Genomic DNA, 19,913 nt, shown 5'->3' with positions numbered 1-19,913 from the left:
CATCCACCCAAACACAGCATAACAAGAGACATACACTCAACTAGGAAAAGCTGCTGACACAAACATACCTTTACTGTTAAAGTATCATATTAAACCTGTTTAAAGTAAAAAAAACTCAACTACCAAAGCTTTTTGTAAGTTTCACAAAAAGAAAAAAAGTTCTGTTAATATGTAAAACATTTCTCAGAATTTTTTCTACATTTTCAATTGAAGGCCATAAAATAAAAGCATCTGTTTTCATTAATGTTATGTTTTACAGACTTCAATTGTACAACGGTTATTGCCTTTTTTTCTGGGGCTGCCAGAGTTTATGTATTAAGCATGATTAGATAATGTTCATAATTAGTGCATTCAATTTAAAATCATGTGATTTATTGCCCCTTTCAGGCAGTGTCTCCATGCAGCAACAGCGATGAAAAAAAGTCCACCACTGCGCTTGAATCTCATTTCACTTTAAAAACTCACTGACAGCTCAGTGGACGTGTCATTAGCCTCCTGCACATTGTGATTTCAAACATTTACCTTTTTAATGTTCCCTTTTTTTCTTTTCAGTCCATAACAAATTCCTTTTTCCATGGTTAAGTTCAAGTCACAATCTTTGATCGCCCTTAAGTTCCTTAAAAATAAAAGCAGGTCTGTATTCAACTTTTTAAATGTCTAAAATAGCAGCAGCGAAGCAGGTGTCAAACAAAATGCTTCAGATCAGCCAGCAGAAGAAGCCTTATTTCTTAATGTTCTTGATTTTGCCTTTATTTATAAGACAGCTAAAGAAATTTAATTTTCACAACAAAGTTTATGAGTGAGTGATTACTTTGGTGACAAGTGACGAAGTATAGTGACAATGGATGATATTTTATAGCTGTAAATATTGTTCCACCATGTATGATTAACACACCGTTTTATAACAGAAAAGGCCAAAAAAATTGATGACAGATTAATAAATTAATAAAATGAAGGTTTCAGTGGTGCTAACTTCAAACTAGGTTAAGAAGGACAGCTGGCGTACATCAATTTCATTTTGAAATACTCCCTTTTTACAGATTTTACAAAGTGATTTAACTTTCACAGAGCAATGTTTTACAGATAAGCTTGGATAAAAGAAGTAAATGAATCACTAAAAACAGAGAAACAACTGATCTTAAGCTTCAAATTGACAAGACTCTGATGTTAATTCAGTTTCACATTAATCACTGATGAACTAAGCTGATGTGGTCTCCTACTTTGTGTGCTTGAAATCAGGTCCATGTAATGTCAGGAAACCAAATTTAAGACCACTTATCAATGTCAATGGCCCACTGTGCCTTTAGGGGACAGTATGGATCTCGGTCCAGTCCAAATATACTAATTTACGCAGATATAAGTCAGATTTTCTCCTGCTTTTATCCGTTCCCAATCGAGCAGACAGTGGTGTTGCAGAATGTTTTGTGACTCAGCCTGACTGAGCAGCTGTGTTGCTAAGAGTGAAGCCAATGCATACCCTTTTTTTGGCAATGTGATTTTCAACATGACAAACGTATGACGCTAAACTTCTTTTTGGTCTTTACAGTAGAGCTACTAACTTTTACATGTCACTGTGGGGACTTTATAGCATCAGATTTAATGGTCAGTTAAAAAAATACAGTTCCTCTGTGAACCTATCAGTGTTTTGAGTGAACTTAATGTCCAGCATAAATACAAAAATGAAATGGCCACAGATAAACATGTATAGTTTGCATGAGCACACTGTGTGATCAAATAAATGTCAAATATCAAATAGGTTGAATATTGACAAAACAGTAATTTATAAATGAATAAAATCCACTTTATTGTAAAGTATTTTTAATGTTTTATCTTAAGGTTGTAAATACAGCGTCACTTCCAAATGTGGCCATCTCTTGTGGACATCCTCCTTTACAGATCAAGAATCGAACCAGTGTGGTTGTCAATTTCAAGTATAGTTTCAGCATCAAGTATAGTGAAACTAAAATAGGTATTGGTGTTGCACATGTGAAACTTTGTCTGCAAATGTAAGAAATTTTGTCTGCAAACGGAAGAAACTGTGACTGAAAACATAAGAAATTATGTGTGCAAATGTATGAAACTTTCTTTGCTAACATACAAAATTTTTTCTGCATATGTACGACATTTTGTCTGCAAACGTACGAAATTTGTTCTACAAACATAGGTAATTGTGTCTGCATACGTAGGAAATTTTGTCAGCAAGCATAAGAAATTTTGTCTTCAAAAGTACATTTTGTCTGCAAACGTACTAAATTTTTTCTGCGTGCTTAAAATTTCTCACAAACATATGAAACTTTTCCTTCACACGAATCACATTTTCTTTGCGCACGCAAAAAACGTTCTCTGCCAACAAAGCTTTGTCTGTAAACGTATGAAATTTTCTCAGCGCATGACCAAAACTTTTCTGCGTGCATGTACCAAAAATTCTCTGTGCACATACAAAACTTTCTGTGCACGCTTGAAACATTTACTGCGTAATTCTAAATTATGTGCACACATTATGAAACTTTTGCTGTGCACTCAAAGCTTTATCCGTGCACATACAAAACTTTCTCTGCAAGCTACGAAAGAGCAACTAAAGATTTAAGAACAAGCAGACATTTTGAGTACAGGGAAATCTTAGCACCTGTAAGTTGTTTTGAGCTCAAAGGCAAGTTTTAATAGAAAACTGAAAAAAATCTGAACCCAAAACCACTAAGTCATGTTCTCAAAAAGTTCAAATGTGCTCTTGAGTTTTGCATCAATAATGACTCCACATACCTTTCTTTAATAAACAGTCTTTAATATGAAACCGTGATAGGGATGTTGAAGAAGACTGCTCATCTCTTAAGTCAGAGATGCAACTCAACTCAAGGACAGGTGTCAGTTGTGTTTGTGTGGAGGTATGGGCTGCAGTCCTAAACAAAGCAGGGGAATGGACTCACACAAACTCACAGGCTGTTCTCTGTGTTTGAATTGTTACGCCCGCGGGGCAGGAGTAAGGTTACTTTACATACTGCACTTACAGCTCCCTTTACCACTGGGGTATAAAATGGATTTGAATGAGAAAGAGGGAACAGAGGGATGGAGGGGGTGAGAAGGGGAAGGAGAGGAGGGAGGGTGCCGGGGGACTCCCTTTGTGTAACAGGAGGTCTGCTGCTGCTCTGGCATGGCTATGGAGATAGAGGAGCGGGGTCACTCTCCCTGCTCTCCCTCCCTCCCTGCCCCTTCACTATAGGCTGGCTGCTCTGTCTCTCCTCCATCTATCCCTTCCTCCCTATTAGCATAGCAGCTGCCTGATACAGGGCATAGGGTGGGGACTGGCCAGGTTGCTGTGTGCATATGTGTATGTGAGGGTGTTTGTCAGAGGGGAGGGATGGGGAGGGGGTTAGGATGGAGGGGGGTCCAGTCAATGGCGGTCCGTCTGGCTGGTGAATAGCAGCTAAAGCAGGCCCCAGCAAGCTAGACAAAGGAGCCGGGGAGGGGAGGGGATGGGGTCGGGGATGGAGGGAGGAGGGGAGGGGTGGAAGAATGAGGCAGTGAATGGAGCGCCTTGTCACTGGCGCTATGGAGAGAAGCACAGAATGAACTGGAAGAATGAAAGAAAAGTTCAAAAAGGAGCGGAGGGCAAGGAAAAGACCGGCCCGACCACCTGTCTCTCTCTCTCTCTCTCACTTCTTTTACTCCCCTTCTTACTCACAGGCAGACTCTGGGGAGGGGGTGTTCACTTGGTCGTGTATAGCGACAGACATGTTTTTGTTTTCAGGGAGAAAGTGTTGTATCAGCAGGATTTGAAGCTCACTGTCATCCACCAGCATCACTGACTCTGAGCTTGTGCTGAATTTGCTCCTTATGAGCCACGATGTGAGATTAAATTGAGAATTTCTCTAAATGACTCCCAAAAGGATGAATCCATAAGAAAAATTCTAATGAGTAAAAACATGATGTAGAGCAGGGATGAGACACTTTGGCTACCAGGAGGACCACTTTCTTTTTATTCTCCATTCTAAAGGGTGAAGTTGCTGCAGATTTAGCAGAAAATATCGTCAATTTAATAACTATGATTACCAATAATGTCATGACAGAAAGAGCATAAAGCTTTCATTCTATTTTTAAACCAAGATTTATATTTGAACAGCAAATATAAATGATTAATGAATTTGAATTTAAGCTACTTTTTCGATGCAGTGAAAATATTAGTTTTGAGTTATTTTAAGTATTTTCACTCACATGCAGAAGCAAACCTGGCAATAAAACCTTGTGCACTCTGATAGTATTGCTTTCATCAGTATTGACTAGAGAGCAAGGGATGAGCATGAGGCAAAGGCCTTGACATTTGACCTCCAAAAATCTAATCAGTTCATCCTTGAGTCAGGGTGAACATTTGTTCAAAGTTTGGTGAAAATCTGCAAAAATGCTCTTGAGATTTTATACCTCATGCTTTGTCTCAGTATCTCGGTGACCTTACACGTCAGATTGCGTGTTTCATATATCCATTGTATCGAAGTATTTCACATTTGTTTAGGAACCTGCCATTGAAAGAATTTGGGAAGGGCAGGACTTTAAAAACATCTAAGGTGATTGGATGTACGTTCTGTCACATTTATGATGAGCCAATCAGAGCGACAAGAAGATGTGGCAGAAGACATGAACAGCTCCAATGCTAAGAGGCTATACAGGCGAGCGCTACTCTTTGGAGGCAAAGCATGACGGTGGCTAAAATTCATGCCAAAGTCTATTGCATGTAAAAACTTTCAGTGTGAATCTTTGTTCTTGTTTTACTAAAGACACGTGGTCGAGATCTGATAAAACTGCCACTTTTCTACGGCTACATCCAAGCTAATCAGCTAATCAGTACTGCGGTGGTAGCCATTATATACGCTAGCTTACAGTACAACTAAACCTCACTCATAACGATTGCAAACTCCTGCTGAAATAGGTTGCCAGAAGGGCGAAAACATTTTTTTTGTCATTAAAAGCTTTCAGTGTAGAAATGCAGTCTAGGTCTGATAAAACTGCCACTGTGGCTACATCCAAGCTAAACGCTCCACCAGCAGCCATTGTGCATACCAACTCACACTACAAGCCTCTACAAGCTGGTGCAGTTGACCCTGGGTTCCTTCTGATGCATGACAATGCTCGACCTCATGTGGCTAGAGTGTGTAAGCAGTTCCTGCATGATGAAGGAATTTACTTGTCTGCTTGTTCCTCAGACCTGAATCCAAGCAGACACCTCTGGGACATCACGTCTTGTTCCATCCAACGCCACCATGTTGCACCACGGACTGTCCACCAGCTGACTAATGCCCTGATCTAGTTTTAGGAGGAGATCCTTCAGGAGATCGTCCATCGTCTCATCAGGAGCATGCCCAGACACTGTAAGGAGTGCATACAGGCACGTGGAGGCCATAAACACTACTGAGCCTCATTTTGAGCTGTCATAAGGAATTTCACTAAGTTGGATCAGACCGTGATCTGATTTTTCCACTTTTATTTTGAGTATGAATCTATATCCAGTCTTCCATGGGTTAATGATTTTGGTTTCCACTGATCGTCCTTCTGTCATTTTGTTCTCAAAGCATTCCACTATGTAATGAATAAAGATTTTCAACTGGAATATTTAATTCATTGAGACCTGGGATGTATTCTTTTTAAGTGTTCCTTGTATTTTTTGAGCAGTGTATATCAGAAAAAAATTGCTAAGACCAAAACAGCCAAAAAACAACAAAACTAAGTTTTTTAAATGGAAATCCTTCTATCCATACATTTCTTTGACAATTAAGCCTTTGCCTGAAAGTTTTTGTTTACAGAAGAGGACTAGGGCCACAGGTAAAGGGAAAAATTATGCTGGGCCCTTCAAGATTAAAGTTGAAATGACGAAAAAAAGAAGTCTTTTTTTTTTTTTTACTGGCGGAAACAGGCTTCCATACTTCTAAGCCTGTGCTTTGCTAGTGTTTTATCTGGATATCAAACATACTAGATAGAGACCAAAATGCATACTCACAGCCACATAAAAATGGATGGAATTGAAAAAGATGCACTCTCTCTTTCCAACTTTGCACAGTGCTGCTTGTGCAAATACCCCTATAAAGCTCTCAGTCAAGAGTGGATAGACCCGGTGTTTTGTTTTGTTTTGTTTTGTTTTGTTTTGTTTTGTTTTTTATGGAGTAAAAGAGCCACAGAATCTTCTTCACTGTCCTTTTTTTTTTTAACAATTTAATATCTAATAGTAAAGTATCAGCATTAGACTCAGTGTGTAAAAGTTGAGTGTGTTATGTTTTATTTATAGGATACTTGTCTATGTCACAACCATGCTTGTGCACATGCATGAACAAGTATAAAATGCTGCAGTCCACTTCCTCTATTTGTGCCAAAACCAAGGAAGTGTACATACTGTGTCTTACCACTCAGAGCACTCACACTGTCCAAAAAGCTGAACTTTGGGGTTCAAAGATGATTCGGTACAGTATAAAGTGCTTAATGTGACAGCACCCTTACTGCAGATTCAGGCTGGGTGCATGGCTGCTGCACAACAACACTTTAGCAGCCTGAGTTTGATTTTGGCATGCATGCTGAAGAGTCAAGGCTTTCAGCCTGCCTGTATGTGCGCCATATCTCATGTACCAGGATCTTGAGAGTCGAAGACTCACCTATTTTAACAGCAAGCTGCACACAACTTGGCTAAAACAGACAGGAAAATTATAAATACAGAGCAACACTTACCTTGTCAAAGAAGTAGTTGGTAGACGGGGGGACTATGGAGCTCAGGAAAATCATGGTCTGTTGCAAAAAGCTGTGTTAACTGTGTGTATATAGCCTTAATAATAGCCACTCTTATCAAAACCAACAAATTAACGTTTTTATTTATACTGTAGTATATAGCCATCTTAAAAATATAAATCCCTTTTCATAAAATAATTTAATGGGTCAAAGTGTCAAAAATGGGTAGGAAAGGGAGTGAAATGGGATTTTAAAAATAGCAAAATTGGGCTCAAAATGGCAAAAAAATTGATTCAAAAACCAACAGAAAATTTCTGAAAAGGGGTTACAAGTGGAAAATGAGTTTAAGTCAATAAAGAGGGTATAACAAACAATAAAATGCAGGTAAAATTGGCAACAATTGGCTATAAAAAGTGGCAAAAAGGGATTAATAGTGCCAAAAATGGGCCAATAGCAGCAATAATAGATAGAAAGTTGCAAAAGTGGATAAAAGGGCATAAAAAAGTTGTGGGAAAGGGTCAAAAGTTGCAAAAATGGGTCAACAGAGATATAAAATGGGTAGAAAGTTGTGAAAACAGGCAAAAATAGTGACGGAAAGTGCTTAAGAGTGATATGAATTAGTGGAAAAAAGGAAATGTGTTTAAAAAGTAGAAAAAATTGTTAAAGAAGGTTAAAAAAAAACTGATAAAGTTGGTATAAAGTGGCAACACTGGGTAGAAAGGTGAAGAAAGGTGTTTTGGCAAAAATAGTTTAAAGTAGCAAAAATCTGGGGCGCGCCGGTTGTCGAGTGGTCAAGGCGCACGCCATGTACGCAGGCGACCCGGGTTCCAATCCGGCCCGTGGCACCATCTCCTGCATGTCTCTCCCCGCTGTCTTCCGTGTTTCCGATTCTATCCACTGTCCTATCTAATAAAGGCCAAAAATAAACCTTTTTTAAAAAAGTAGCAAAAATCTGTAAAAATTGGTTATAAAAGGAAAAAATTGCACCATATTGATGATAAGTGGCAAATAATGGTGGCAAAAATTGCCAGAAAAAGGGGTTCAAAGGTGACACAGATAAATTATTTCAACATCAGAACCCAATACAAGCCTCTCACACTTTTCAGCTCTTGAATGAGGTAACTGTTCACCTGGATGCTAGCAAAAAATGCTACTGATCAAACACACATGCATCGATATCATCAGTAATTCACACCTAGGGAGGGCCCATTCACTGGGTTTTTCAAGGGCCAAAACAAATCCGTGGGTAGGCCTGCACGCAACAAACATGCACCCAATCTGAAATGAGTGCTAGTCTGACTCTTACCCTGTAGCACCCATGATTGATCTTACCCCTGTTTGCTTTTGCAGGTCATACAGAGGCAGTAGTATTCATTTCAGCCTGTATGATAACTGGCTAAAAACTCCATACAGGAGCTTTAAGTTAACTTGTACAATTTAGTGAAACAAGTTACCTAACTGTAACCTAACAAAATAATTTCACATGTGTTATACAATCATCTTCATGAACAAGGCCTCAGACTGACAGGCTGTTAAAGGTTGTGGGAAATTCCCACACAGGTATTTATCTTATTACTCATGCTGATTGCACCCAAAGTCAGGTGAAAGTTGGGTGCAGCTGTGATGGGAAAAAGGTGGCATTGCCAATCAGATCCTGTGACTGATGATGTTTTCCTGAAGGGAAATGCTGAGGGTAAACAAGACCTGACAAATGATACCTAAATTGGTTCATCCAGGTTGAAAACTGAATGACTACTACTGCACATAAAGCTGACTTTTGAAGGGTTTCAAATGAAAAACTTAAGTCATAATATCAAGTGAAGCTCTAGCCAAGACAGGAAAAGGGGAAAAGCTGTCAAATGTTTCTCTCTGTTCCTTTTTTTTAAATCAATCACCAGGTTCCTGTGAAAACTCTCAAAGTTCCTCATCTCACGCTAAAAAAATCATTCAAACAAGCCGTTAGTGTTACATCATTACTACACATGTATATTACAGAGGCACTTTGAGGAACAAGATGTTCAGAGCTCCCATCATTGTTCACCACTGAAACACGGGCCGTTATAAAATGAGGAATTCAGTGTTGCAAAACCAATTAAATTTCATTGATCACAAGATGTTCAGTTAATCTTGTGTATCGCAGATCCAGTGTAACCCTTTAGATGAGGGCTGTTAACATGGAGATGAATATTTTATAAGCTGCTGAACAATGGGCTTTTGAATGGAGGTGCGAGATAATCAGTGATGTCTGCAACTGCTGTGACATCCAGGAACCAGCAACGTTTGACTCATTTTATCTGTTAAACATAGAAGAATACATGAATATAATGGAGACCACAGGGGACATGCATTCATACACTTTTTTAAGTCTTATTTTTTATGGTTTTACCTGAATAGTTGGAGACCACAGAGAAAGCAGGAAGAGACATGCAGGAAAGGAGCCACATGGTGCATACAGTAATAACCACTATACAAAAGGTGGCCCGCGTCAATGCATTATTATTAAACTCTGATTTCTCTGATTTTTGAGTATATTTCAGCTGTTCACTTGAGATTGAACTGACAGATCTGAAGTAAACTACAGAATTAAGGTGCAATCATGAAAATAAACATTTTCCTGAGATAATGTGATTATCTGTGATGAGATCAGCTAAAGTTTATTCATTTTCACGCATGCATTCATTTTATTTATTCTTCCTTATGAAAATGAGTGGATTTTAGTTCTTTTCTTGAGATCACAACCTACTTATGAAATTTCAGACAGCCACTCTCTCAGATGATTCATCTAAGACACTGTATGTCTCTGAAAGGAAACACCAGAATTAGCTTGGACAGCGAATTTTCAGTTTTATATTAATTTAATCTTTATTCAACTTTATTCATAAACAAAGTCAGGGAGTTACATTCATAAAATAACCACACTGCAAACATGACAGAATAAGAAACATTTCATAAATCAAAGCGGAAGATCAGAGGTGAGTAGTTACATGGTGGCTCACTTTAGCTTAGTTAGCTTTAGCTAAAGCCAATGTAGCCATGCAAGCTACGTAATAAGCCAATCTAGCTAAGTCAGCTTTTCCAACATGAGCTTTAGCAAATAAAGCTATGTAGATAATGCACCTATGTAGCTTATATAGCTGCTTTTTGCTTTAACATTAGCTCCGTAGCTATGTTAGCTATGTAACTCCATTAATCTATAGCTAAGTTAGCTTTTCAACGGGAGTTTAGCAAATGCTTAGCTACGCTGGCAACGTAGATATGTAGCTGCTCTGTGAGCTTAGCTTTAGCTACATTATCTACGTAACTTACGCAGCTAACAAAGCTATGTAACTACAGTGGCTGTGTTCAAATGTTTTCATGGAGGACAAGATTTTTCCCATAAGCAGACTGTTTCGGCTTTATTAATAGTTTTTTAATTATGTTTTGCAGGTTAGGTCACTTTTTACTTTTGGTATCCTAACCGTTACAGTAACCCTAAGCGAAAGTTTAAATCAGATTTTATTTTATTATGTAAATGAGGATGTACTAACTTTAGAATGTACTTGTTTGAGTGATATTGAAGGAGATAGGTTAGAAAATAACATGGCGTGAACCATCATTACAAAAAAATAAAAAAATACTGAATGTACAAGGAAGGTAGAGCAATAATGTGGCACCTCCACTGGTCGAGTTCTCAAGTATATGAGCAGAAATTACTCTTTAATGAATAAACTGTATGCAGGCATTCACTCTTTGGGCTTCCATTCAAACATAAGGTTGTGAAATTATTCTCCCTACAGTCAGTACAAAACTGAGCCATTCAAGTATGATAAATGATGCAAACCCCCAAACTATTCTGCTGATTTTTCTCTGCAAAACAACAACAACAACGAAAAAATCTTCCCAAAATGCCTTGTGCTGTCTGGCTCGCTACGAGCTCCTCCATGCACAGGCCCAGACCAAGACGAGCAAAGGGAAGCCAAGGCACATGAAGAACCTATTAGGGGGCCTTGCAGCCAGCAGCAACCCTGGGAGGCCAGCCAACTCAGTGTGTGAACAATAGGGAACCCAGCTCAACAAAAACATCCTGCAGAAGTGAGAGACTGGGAGGGAGGGAGAGAGGAAAGCCAGATAGGCTGTTCGGTATCAAAACACAGAGGAGGTGGTGTTTGAAGGGAGCTTACTTTCTTGGGTGTTGAGTTTGATCAAGAAATCTCTCAGACTGGTGCAGAATTGTGTGGTCATTCCTGATTTAAGATGAAATCAGCGTGCGAGGTCAGTTGGGGCAACTTTAAGAGCTGTTTTTAGAAATGTTATGTACATATGATGGATCTAGTTCCTTATTTTCCTTTTAGAATTTAAATAAAGGATCCGTGATATTTTGTAACCCGAATCTTGCTCAAATATTTGAAGCTACATCAGGTTGACACCCTGTAAATGTTACAACACGAACAGGTCCGACATGTAGAAAGATGCATTGTTGTGGCTCTTTTCCCACGACCCTCCCACAGCCGCGCAATATCAGTCACAACTCAGCATTTCCAAGAAACAGAGGAGCATGACTTAATGAAAGGCTTCGTTTCACATAAACAGGTGCAGGGAAACAGGAGCGGGATGCAAAGTGTCACCCACAGCCGGGCTAAAAAGTTCACACGCAGGACAAAATCAGGCCAGGAAGACTGGAAATGTTGGTTCACATAAACTTTTGCTGCCCAGTGCAGAAAAAACACACACTCTCACTGTGTTTCTCAACAGTTTTTTTGGCTGCAAATGACTCAGTGTGTTCCAGTTTTTCACTCCTGACTGGTCCAAATTATGTGAGAGCGGTTAACAGTAAAAGCAAACTATTTTCAGGACAATTTCATGCATCATTACGACAGGATATTTCACAATGAAATTAGCACAATCCTGTCCAGCCACTCAGTTAACTGATTGTGTAGAAGCAGGGCTGTGCAGCTTATGTAAGGATGAGTAAGACCTAAAAAAGAAGAGGAATACAAACCCCAATTCCAAAAAAGCTGGGACGCTGTAAAATCTCATAAAAACAATACGATGACTTGCAAATCATTTGAACTTATATTAAATTGAATTCAGCACAAAAACAAGAAATTTAAGGTTAAACTGTTATAAAATATTCTGACTGTAATATCTGTAGGAGCAGGGGCAAGGAAAGACTGGGAAAGGTGTGAAATTCTCAAAGACACCTGGAACATTCCACAGGTAAGTTGTTTAGCTGGTAAAAGGTGATAGTACCACAAACATAAAAAAGAGCATTCCTGAAAGGCTCAGTCATTCACATTCAACAATGGTGCAAGGCTGCATGGGTAGTTCATGAACAATGTTCCTCAGGGTGCAGATTGCAAAGAATTCAGAGATTTCTCCATAGTCCATAATATCATCAAAAGATTCAGAGAATCCGGAGAAATCTGTGCATATAAGGAGCAAGGCTGAAACCAACAGTGAATGCCTGTGACCTTAGATCCTTCAAGTTGCACTACATCAAAACCAGCATCATTCTGTGGTCGTTCTTACAAAGTGGGTCAGAAAACCATTGTCAGGTGACACTATATATCACTGTATTTACGAATATAAGAGTCAATCATGCAAGTGAAAGCCATATATCAACAATAAACAGAGCATCTCTGAACCCAGTCCCTGGTCTGATGCGTCCACCTTTGATTTTTTTTTTTTTTTTTTAAATATTGGCTGTTGAGTCCTCTGGGCTTAAGAGGAAAAACACTGACACAAAGTTCAAAAGTCAGCATCTGTGAGGGGGTTAGGTGTATTAGTGATGTCCACACCTGAAAGCATCATAAATACTGAGAGGTACACACCGGTTCTGGAGCAATATATGCTTCCATCCAGAAGACCATGATTTTCAGAGATGTCCCTGCATATTTTTAGTCACATTTTCAATCATATCCCAACCTTTTTGGAATTGTGGCTTTTTCTGAAATATACCAGAATCACAAAGGGGACATGTGCCAATATATTTTTGAAAGACTTAATTATGAGCTTTTTTTATCCTTTTACTTAAGTGACAGGCCAGTAGATTGAGTTGGAAACAGAGAGAGAGATCAGGAAAGGAGCCACTGCAAATGGGACATATGGACATAACCTGAGCTACAGACACCCCACATCAAAACATTTTATCACTCTGTTATGAGTACATTTCAGTTGGTTTTCTTGAGATCATAGCATATGTGGATAATTTTGGCAAGATTGTGATGATATACAACAGAATGGCTTCACAGTAAAAGGGCCTGCATGCAGTGTAGACCTGTCTCCCATTGAAAATGTATGGAGCATTGTGGAGAACAGTATGACAACAGAAAGCCTGCAGTGTTAAGCAACTTAAGATCTACATCCTGCAGGAATGATAATGAATTCCACTTTTATTACTTTACAATTAGTCTTCAGTCCTGTCTTACAGAGTTTTTAAAAGAAAAAGTCGTGCAATGCAAAGGTACGGTTCCTGTGTCAAGTTTTTTAGATTTTCTTGCAGGCATAAAATTCTGAATGTCTCTATTTACTGAAACAATTAAGTTTGTTCTTTGAGCTTGTTTTCTCTCTCAGCGTTTTTGTCATATAGGTGAAAGTCATCGAGTGAGAGGTAAAAGCAGCTTGCTCCTTACTCATTAGAAAGAGGGCACAAGAGGGAGAAGTGTGTGTTTTTTGAGTGTGTGTGGGGGTAACATAAAACCAGCTCTCCCACAACACACACAGGGGAGGGGACCCTTCTTTAAACCAAGCCTACCCACAATGCAACGGGGCTCCTTTATCCCGGCAGTGAAAGGATGAGGCCAGATGAATGACAAAAGGAGAGAATGGGGATCTGGGTTGGGCCCGGCTTGGAAGACAGGGGAGGGAAAAGAGGGAGAGAGGGAGAGAGGGGGGAGAGAGAGAGGGGAGGGTGGGGTGTTTCCCAAACTTTTCTATAAAATCACAGGAGGAGGGGGCAGCTTTTCTCTGACGAAGAAATGTATGCATACACAGAGGGATTTGAGTTTAATGATTTCTTTACTGGCTTGTACACAAACGTACAAAAATAATACAGCACTCATCTCCACATGACATCACGTCATCATCACAGTGTTACAAAATTAAAATAAAAAGAATACAAACAAAACGATGGAACATCTGCATCACTCTTGAAAATATCAGCTGTTTCCTCTCGCTTGAAATGAAGCAAGACCAGAAACACAACTTGGTCCAAAGAAGTCAGCACTTTTTAAAAACATCTCACTCATGTACACCAATCCGGCGGCCGGCTCCTTTACGTCATAAATGTTATGACCTTGTAAGCCCAACAACCACACAACCGTGCAATTTATTTTTAATCACGTTACAATGATCTTACCATCAAATGTATTATTCCCCTTTAAAAGAAAACAGGAAGACAGCACTTCAGAAAAGAAAGTGCCCCAAGATATCATCATCATCATCATCATCATCAGCATCGATATATATATCCATATGTATATATACATACACCCAATCACAGAGATACACGCATCTTTGTCAAAAAAAACACAATGTTTTTCCCACAAAGTATCACACACATTAGGACATCATCACCTGGAGCATATATTTATACAATAGTATTTTGTTGTGTTTGTTTCTTTTTTTCTATTCAGAAAAAATTAAAATGTTGGCGCATAAAAGCCAACTTTCAACAACAGTCATCAGTGCAATATTCAAACAAAAATAACAAAAAAGAGGAAAAAGAAACATCAAGTTTAAGACAAGCGATGCATATTTCATTTGTTGCCTGATACCAATTTGATGTGTTGGATCTATCCCTTCAGTTATTCGTGGTTGTTCCAGGGTAGGGAATAATGGAAGCTATCAGTCTGGATGAGAAGCACACATGCACACACACACAAAAACTTTCTCACTTGCTTCTCATGAGGCGAACCTACACAACTGTTGGTCATTTGAGCAGTAGGATTTGTATTAAAAAAAAAGAGGAAAAACACATTAATAATAACAAAAAATTAAAAACAAGCAGCATTGATACAAACATAAGGGTGCCATGACTTATAAAAACGCAGCAGGAAACTTTGTGAACCCAATTTTTTCCTCTTTTTTGACATCCTGCAACAGCCATGTGTTGTTTATTTTGAAGTCTTCATCATCCAACAGTATTAGGGTCCTGCTCAGTAGTAGTAACTATTCCAAAGCTCCTGCTGTTGCCCCAGTTAAACGCATGGGGCGCACAAGGCTCCACATTTTTGTGCAATAAAACTCCCTGCTTTTTTTAGTCATGCCATACAATTCCATTTTTATGACTGTAGAAAAAAAAAGGATGAAGAATGAAGAAGGGGTATAAGATATGCATTAAAGGAAAGAAAAAATAGTCCCTTGCAGAAAAAAATGCTTTGCTTGTCAGGATTGGTTTGGTTGTTGTGTAGAATAAACTGTCCCGACTGTGGATGCACGAGTGGCATCTTCTGAAGTCCAAAAATAAAAAGGATGGTCACAGACAAATTGTGAGACTCGGAGCTGAACTTGAGAATACTTTATAGTCGAGGTAGCTGGCAAAAGGCAACCAAACAAAGTCCTTTAAATGGGAAGGAGGAGGGAGGAAAGTGGGGGGGTCCTCTTGAGGGGTCAACAGGCTGGGGGATTCTGGGTGGCAGATACCTCCACACGGGACAGTTTATACTACGAGTCTGAAGCAGCTTGAGTCACCCTCTTACACTTAAAGATTTTTTAAAAGAAGAACCACAACATATTAAAAAATGCATCTTCTCAATGTACCTTCATAAATAAAAAAAAAAAACCCAGCCCGCTTTCACAGTGATGACTAGGATGTTCATAAAATACTGAAAGGAGATTATAAAGTGATTTTTTAAAAAAATGCAACTTTTGTTTGATACAAAGCGGAAGCAGCGGTTTTTTCTTTTCAAAATAACACAATATTGACCAAAAACAGTGGTCACACTGGCCTGAAAGAGTTGGACGCCAGCATGGCAACATCAACACAGAGAGCATTCAGCTACTGTCCCTTTTCTTTTCAAAATAAAACAGAAACAAAGTAAAGCTATTGTGTGTACAGTACTTCACAACAATGATGGTTGTTGTTACATAATGATTACACATCTTGAAAGCGTGTTGGATAGCCATAATGCTGCTCTTTGAGTGGATTTATTAAAGAATTGACACCTCTGCTAGCCAACAGAGGGCAAAACTCCTGCTCTTGTTCATGTCTTCCCTTTCAGATATTCCAGCATGCAGCCACACAAGCATCAAGTGCTGTTATTTTTCCATAAAATAACTTAAAAAGGGTTTACAAGTGAACAATGAGGAGCATAATACAACTGTACTTTAAAGGGATGGGAGGATTTCAAAATAAAACTGGGCCATCTGCTCTCTGGAGTCCAAACATGCACATGTGATGCACATGCTGGCTTCTTTTAGAGTGGATCTAGGAGACACATTCAAGAGGAAAGCTTTAGTACCAACAAAACTCACCGAAATGGCGTTGCTTTTTAGTGGAAGATTCGTGTTGCAGCTATGCAGCATGTGGTGCTTGTCTCCAGAGCGCACGGAGAGCCCTGTTTGGTTACATTGAAATATTGTGCAGGCCTATTTGATTTCTTAAATTTGGCACAACTATGTAGACAGTTTTGCTTTCACAAGAGCCTGGCTTTCCGTGTGTTGCAGTTTGATTTTCCACTTGTTTTCTGATTTTTACCTGACAGCAGAGACAGATCACCGGGCCCCAGAGGAGTACTTGGCCTTGGTGATGAGGTATAGCACAATGTCTTGGTGGCCCCCGAAGGCGGCGATGTGTAAAGCGCTCCACCCTTCCCTGTTGGCCAGCCGGATATCTGCGCCAAACTTCACCAGCAGTTTTACCAGCTCCAGGTTGCCGTCAATGACGGACTGGTGCAGGGCCGTTTGTCCTTCAGGCCCGAACGAGTTGACGTTGAACTCGCAGTTTGTCATGTTCTGCAGCAAAGAGTGCAGCTCCTTGGTGTTCCCATTCTTCACCGCCTCCTGGAAAACCCTCTGCGGCGCGGAGCAAGTCGACACATCCGCCTGGCTCATGGTTGCAGCTCACTGGAGGGGTGGTAGGGGGGGACCAGTAATCCTGCCCGGGCTCTAAAGCTGATAACGATCGTCTTCTCCCTGTTGAGCGTCTCTGGTCTGGTGACAGTGCCACAGTAAGACTGGAATACAACCAGTTATTAAGGCACTTTAAAGTCTAAAACGGGAATAGAAGCACTGTGTATATCCCAAAAAGGACAAGAGATGAAATAACACACTCGGTGTGCAAAAAAAGTTAATATCTGAGAGATCCTAAAATCCCCTAAACATAAAAAAGGAGCTGGAAAGCGATCCAGAAGTCTGTAGATGTAACTCCCCTCCTGAAGCAGCAGCAGGTAGCCTGTAGCTGGGGATGGAGAAGAGAGGCACCTCCGGCTTTACTCGGGGAAGTATGACCACTATCTCCACAGGGCAGCCTCCGCAGCTTTTCCTTAAACTGTCCGACCTGTTCCCCAGCTGCACGTCCCGGCTATAGATCTCTGCTCATGTGCTCTAGAAGAGACAAAAAGACAAGAAAAGTCCGCATGAATCCCAGCAAACAGCGAGAAGACCCCCACATTCCTCCACATCCAGCAGCCAGAGCGAAACCTCCGTGCGTAAAGCGTTTACGCACGGAAAAACTGCTTGATTTTTGCCAATTAACATGTAATCCTCTGTAGACTTGAGACTTACCTGTGACAGATGGACGGGTCCGTAGCGACGAAAACGATACAAATCCACCGTGGGGCCCCGGTCTGTGTCCTCCGCGCGGTCCGTGTGAGTCTCTGCCCTGCGCTGCGCTCTGGGGGAATATTTTACGCGTCCTCTATTTGCATGACAATACAGTCCTAAAGAATCAACTGTGGAGGAATGGGCGGAAACCCGGGGAGGTTATAGGCTGCCGGCTCGGTTAGGGGGAGGGATCAGAGCTCCTGTGAATCGCAGGGAAGGGGGCGTGGTCTTCTGAAGGGGGAGCCAAATGTTGCTGCAGAAATATTAAACAAGCCGCCCGCAGCAATATTAACGGTGAGCTCTACATCCGATCCGAGACCCCAGGAAGCGGACAGGGAGCTAGAGGCACGGTGCTGCTGGGACTGTAAAGGTGTTAGGGATCATCCACTGGATTAAAATCAACAGGAACTACATCCACGTCTCACTGACAGTGATGTCAATGGAGCAAAGGTTGCTCATAAAAATACCGATAAGGTACTTTAACGCAAAATCAAAATACCACAAAAGGTAAAATGACTTCTGCTTTGAACCTTAAGGTTAATTTGGTCTTTGGCCAGGATTGTTTCCTATCAAAAAAAAAATCATCTTTGATGCGTGGAGAACCGATAAACTTATGAATAAAAATGGCTTTTGCAAGCTAAGATTCAGCAAGGTCATTAACATCGCGCTGTGAAATGAGGGCAGTAAAGGAGCTGATAATGATACACCACACAGGACAGGGTGTTAGAGACATGCTTAGCTTCACTTTCTCTGCAGTGCTAACCCTCAAACTATAGCCTAAGTGCTTTGGAACATCTTGGCAAACTTGTGCGTAAATGTCAAACAAACTGAGTAAAACATGGCACAAGTCCTCTGCTGAAATATCTTAAAAATAATGTGCATTTAGTGTGGAATCAGGGCTTACAAAGTGACCAAACAACCAAAGATGGTCTCTGGTATGCCAGGAATGATCACCAGCGAACCAAATGGAAAGGACGGTAAAATCAAAGCCCAAACGGTTCTTCAGGATCCACATAAAACACCTCAGAGGAGGGCATAAAGGCAGGGTGTTTCAATCATAAACTGCGGATATATTCCAGTTGTTTTCAAACGACTAGACTGTGCGACTTCAAATAACAAAAGCCCTGCGCTACTTCCTTTTTGCAAGTGAAAAGAGGTGACGCTGTGCGCAGATTGACACGCCGCTCAGCTCCCCCACCACCGTGGGAACTGGGTGCCTGTGTGTATGTGTGTGAGAAAGAGAGATGGAGAAGGTGCTGATAGATACTGATAGGTTGAGACGCACTCTGGCAGAGAGAATGCGTGTGAAAGTGACATATCTGGATAGATAGAGGAGGGGAAAAAAGAAAGAAACGTGGAAACCACAGCAGGTACATCTCGGCTTCCCTTGCGCCGTTTGCTCCGTTTGGCGGCCGCCGTGCTTCATCTCATCTGTGTGACACTTCATAAAGCTCTCCGCTCTGTTGCTTTGGTGGCTTTCACACTGTCCTCATTTTCCCACACTCTGAACTGTACATTTGGCGCACGTCTGTGGCTGCATCTGTCTGTGTGTGTGTGACTGTGCATCTGTGTGGGAGAGACTGCAACAGATATCCCACATAAGAAGGTCATAACCTAATTTAACTTATCTACTCAAATCAAACTGTCACTGTGTTTAGCACAAAGCTAAGCGCATTATATGCAATACTGGCACAGTGGGTGAGCAGTGCAAAGATTATATGCAGGGTTTTTTAACCCTTTAGTTGATTGCATTTATAAATGTTCTTTATTCTGGCACCTGGCAGATAAGAGTTCAACTTCAGCTGTTTAATCAAATTCAGATTAGCCATACAGGTCTTATATTCCTAACTTTACCATCAAAAGTCACTTAAACTACAAAATTGGCAATAAAACAAACAGGCTGCAGCATTAATGCCACTTCCTAGTCATTCTTATAAACATTGCCACTTATCCCAGCCAGTTACTTACTTTATGAATCAGTGGTTTTTACTCACATTTAAAAAAAAAAAACTATTTTAATTATATTAATTTTTACGTCCCCGGTCTAGGGGAGCCTAGACATAACAATGTAACATCCACTCCCAAGAAAGCCAGCATCACAATTCCTCAAAAATTAACACAGTGGTTTATTTGCTTGGCGCAGAGCAAAAACCATACAACAAAAGATCACCCAGTAACACAAAGCTTCTATTCTCCTCCCTTTATACAAAATAACTGAGGTGTTGAAATCTTAGAGTTAACACAAAAGTGTGTTTTTGGCTTTAACCACAATTTAAGCAGCTCACAATTTAAAGTTAACACAAAGGTTGGCTGCTACAACATTTTAAGCAACTTAACACTGTACATAAAAGTCTGAGACCTGGAAGGTAACAAAATGATCTTTAACAACAGTTAAAGCATGTATCACTACAATTGGACAGCTGAAATCTTAAAGGTAACACAAGGTGTTAAGTTTTGGCTTAACAACAAAC

The 19,913-nt window shown here is 40.2% G+C and overlaps 1 protein-coding gene across 1 annotated transcript; it reads right to left on the bottom strand.

Moving 5' to 3' along the window:
• Positions 1–13,676: 13,676 nt before the first annotated feature.
• nrarpa (NOTCH regulated ankyrin repeat protein a) lies at positions 13,677–17,601 on the bottom strand. The gene is made up of 2 exons (XM_041810077.1): positions 17,404–17,601; positions 13,677–17,223 (listed from the first exon to the last, which is right to left on the bottom strand). Exon 2 carries the CDS (start codon positions 16,729–16,731, stop codon positions 16,393–16,395), a length of 339 nt encoding a protein of 112 aa, XP_041666011.1. The 5' UTR covers positions 16,732–17,223; positions 17,404–17,601; the 3' UTR covers positions 13,677–16,392.
• Between the last annotated feature and the right edge of the window lie 2,312 nt (positions 17,602–19,913).

The sequence above is a fragment of the Cheilinus undulatus genome, linkage group 17 (genome assembly GCF_018320785.1).
Source record: "Cheilinus undulatus linkage group 17, ASM1832078v1, whole genome shotgun sequence".
Taxonomy (NCBI): Eukaryota; Metazoa; Chordata; class Actinopteri; order Labriformes; family Labridae; genus Cheilinus; species Cheilinus undulatus.
This window is presented reverse-complemented; position numbering and strand designations above follow the sequence as displayed.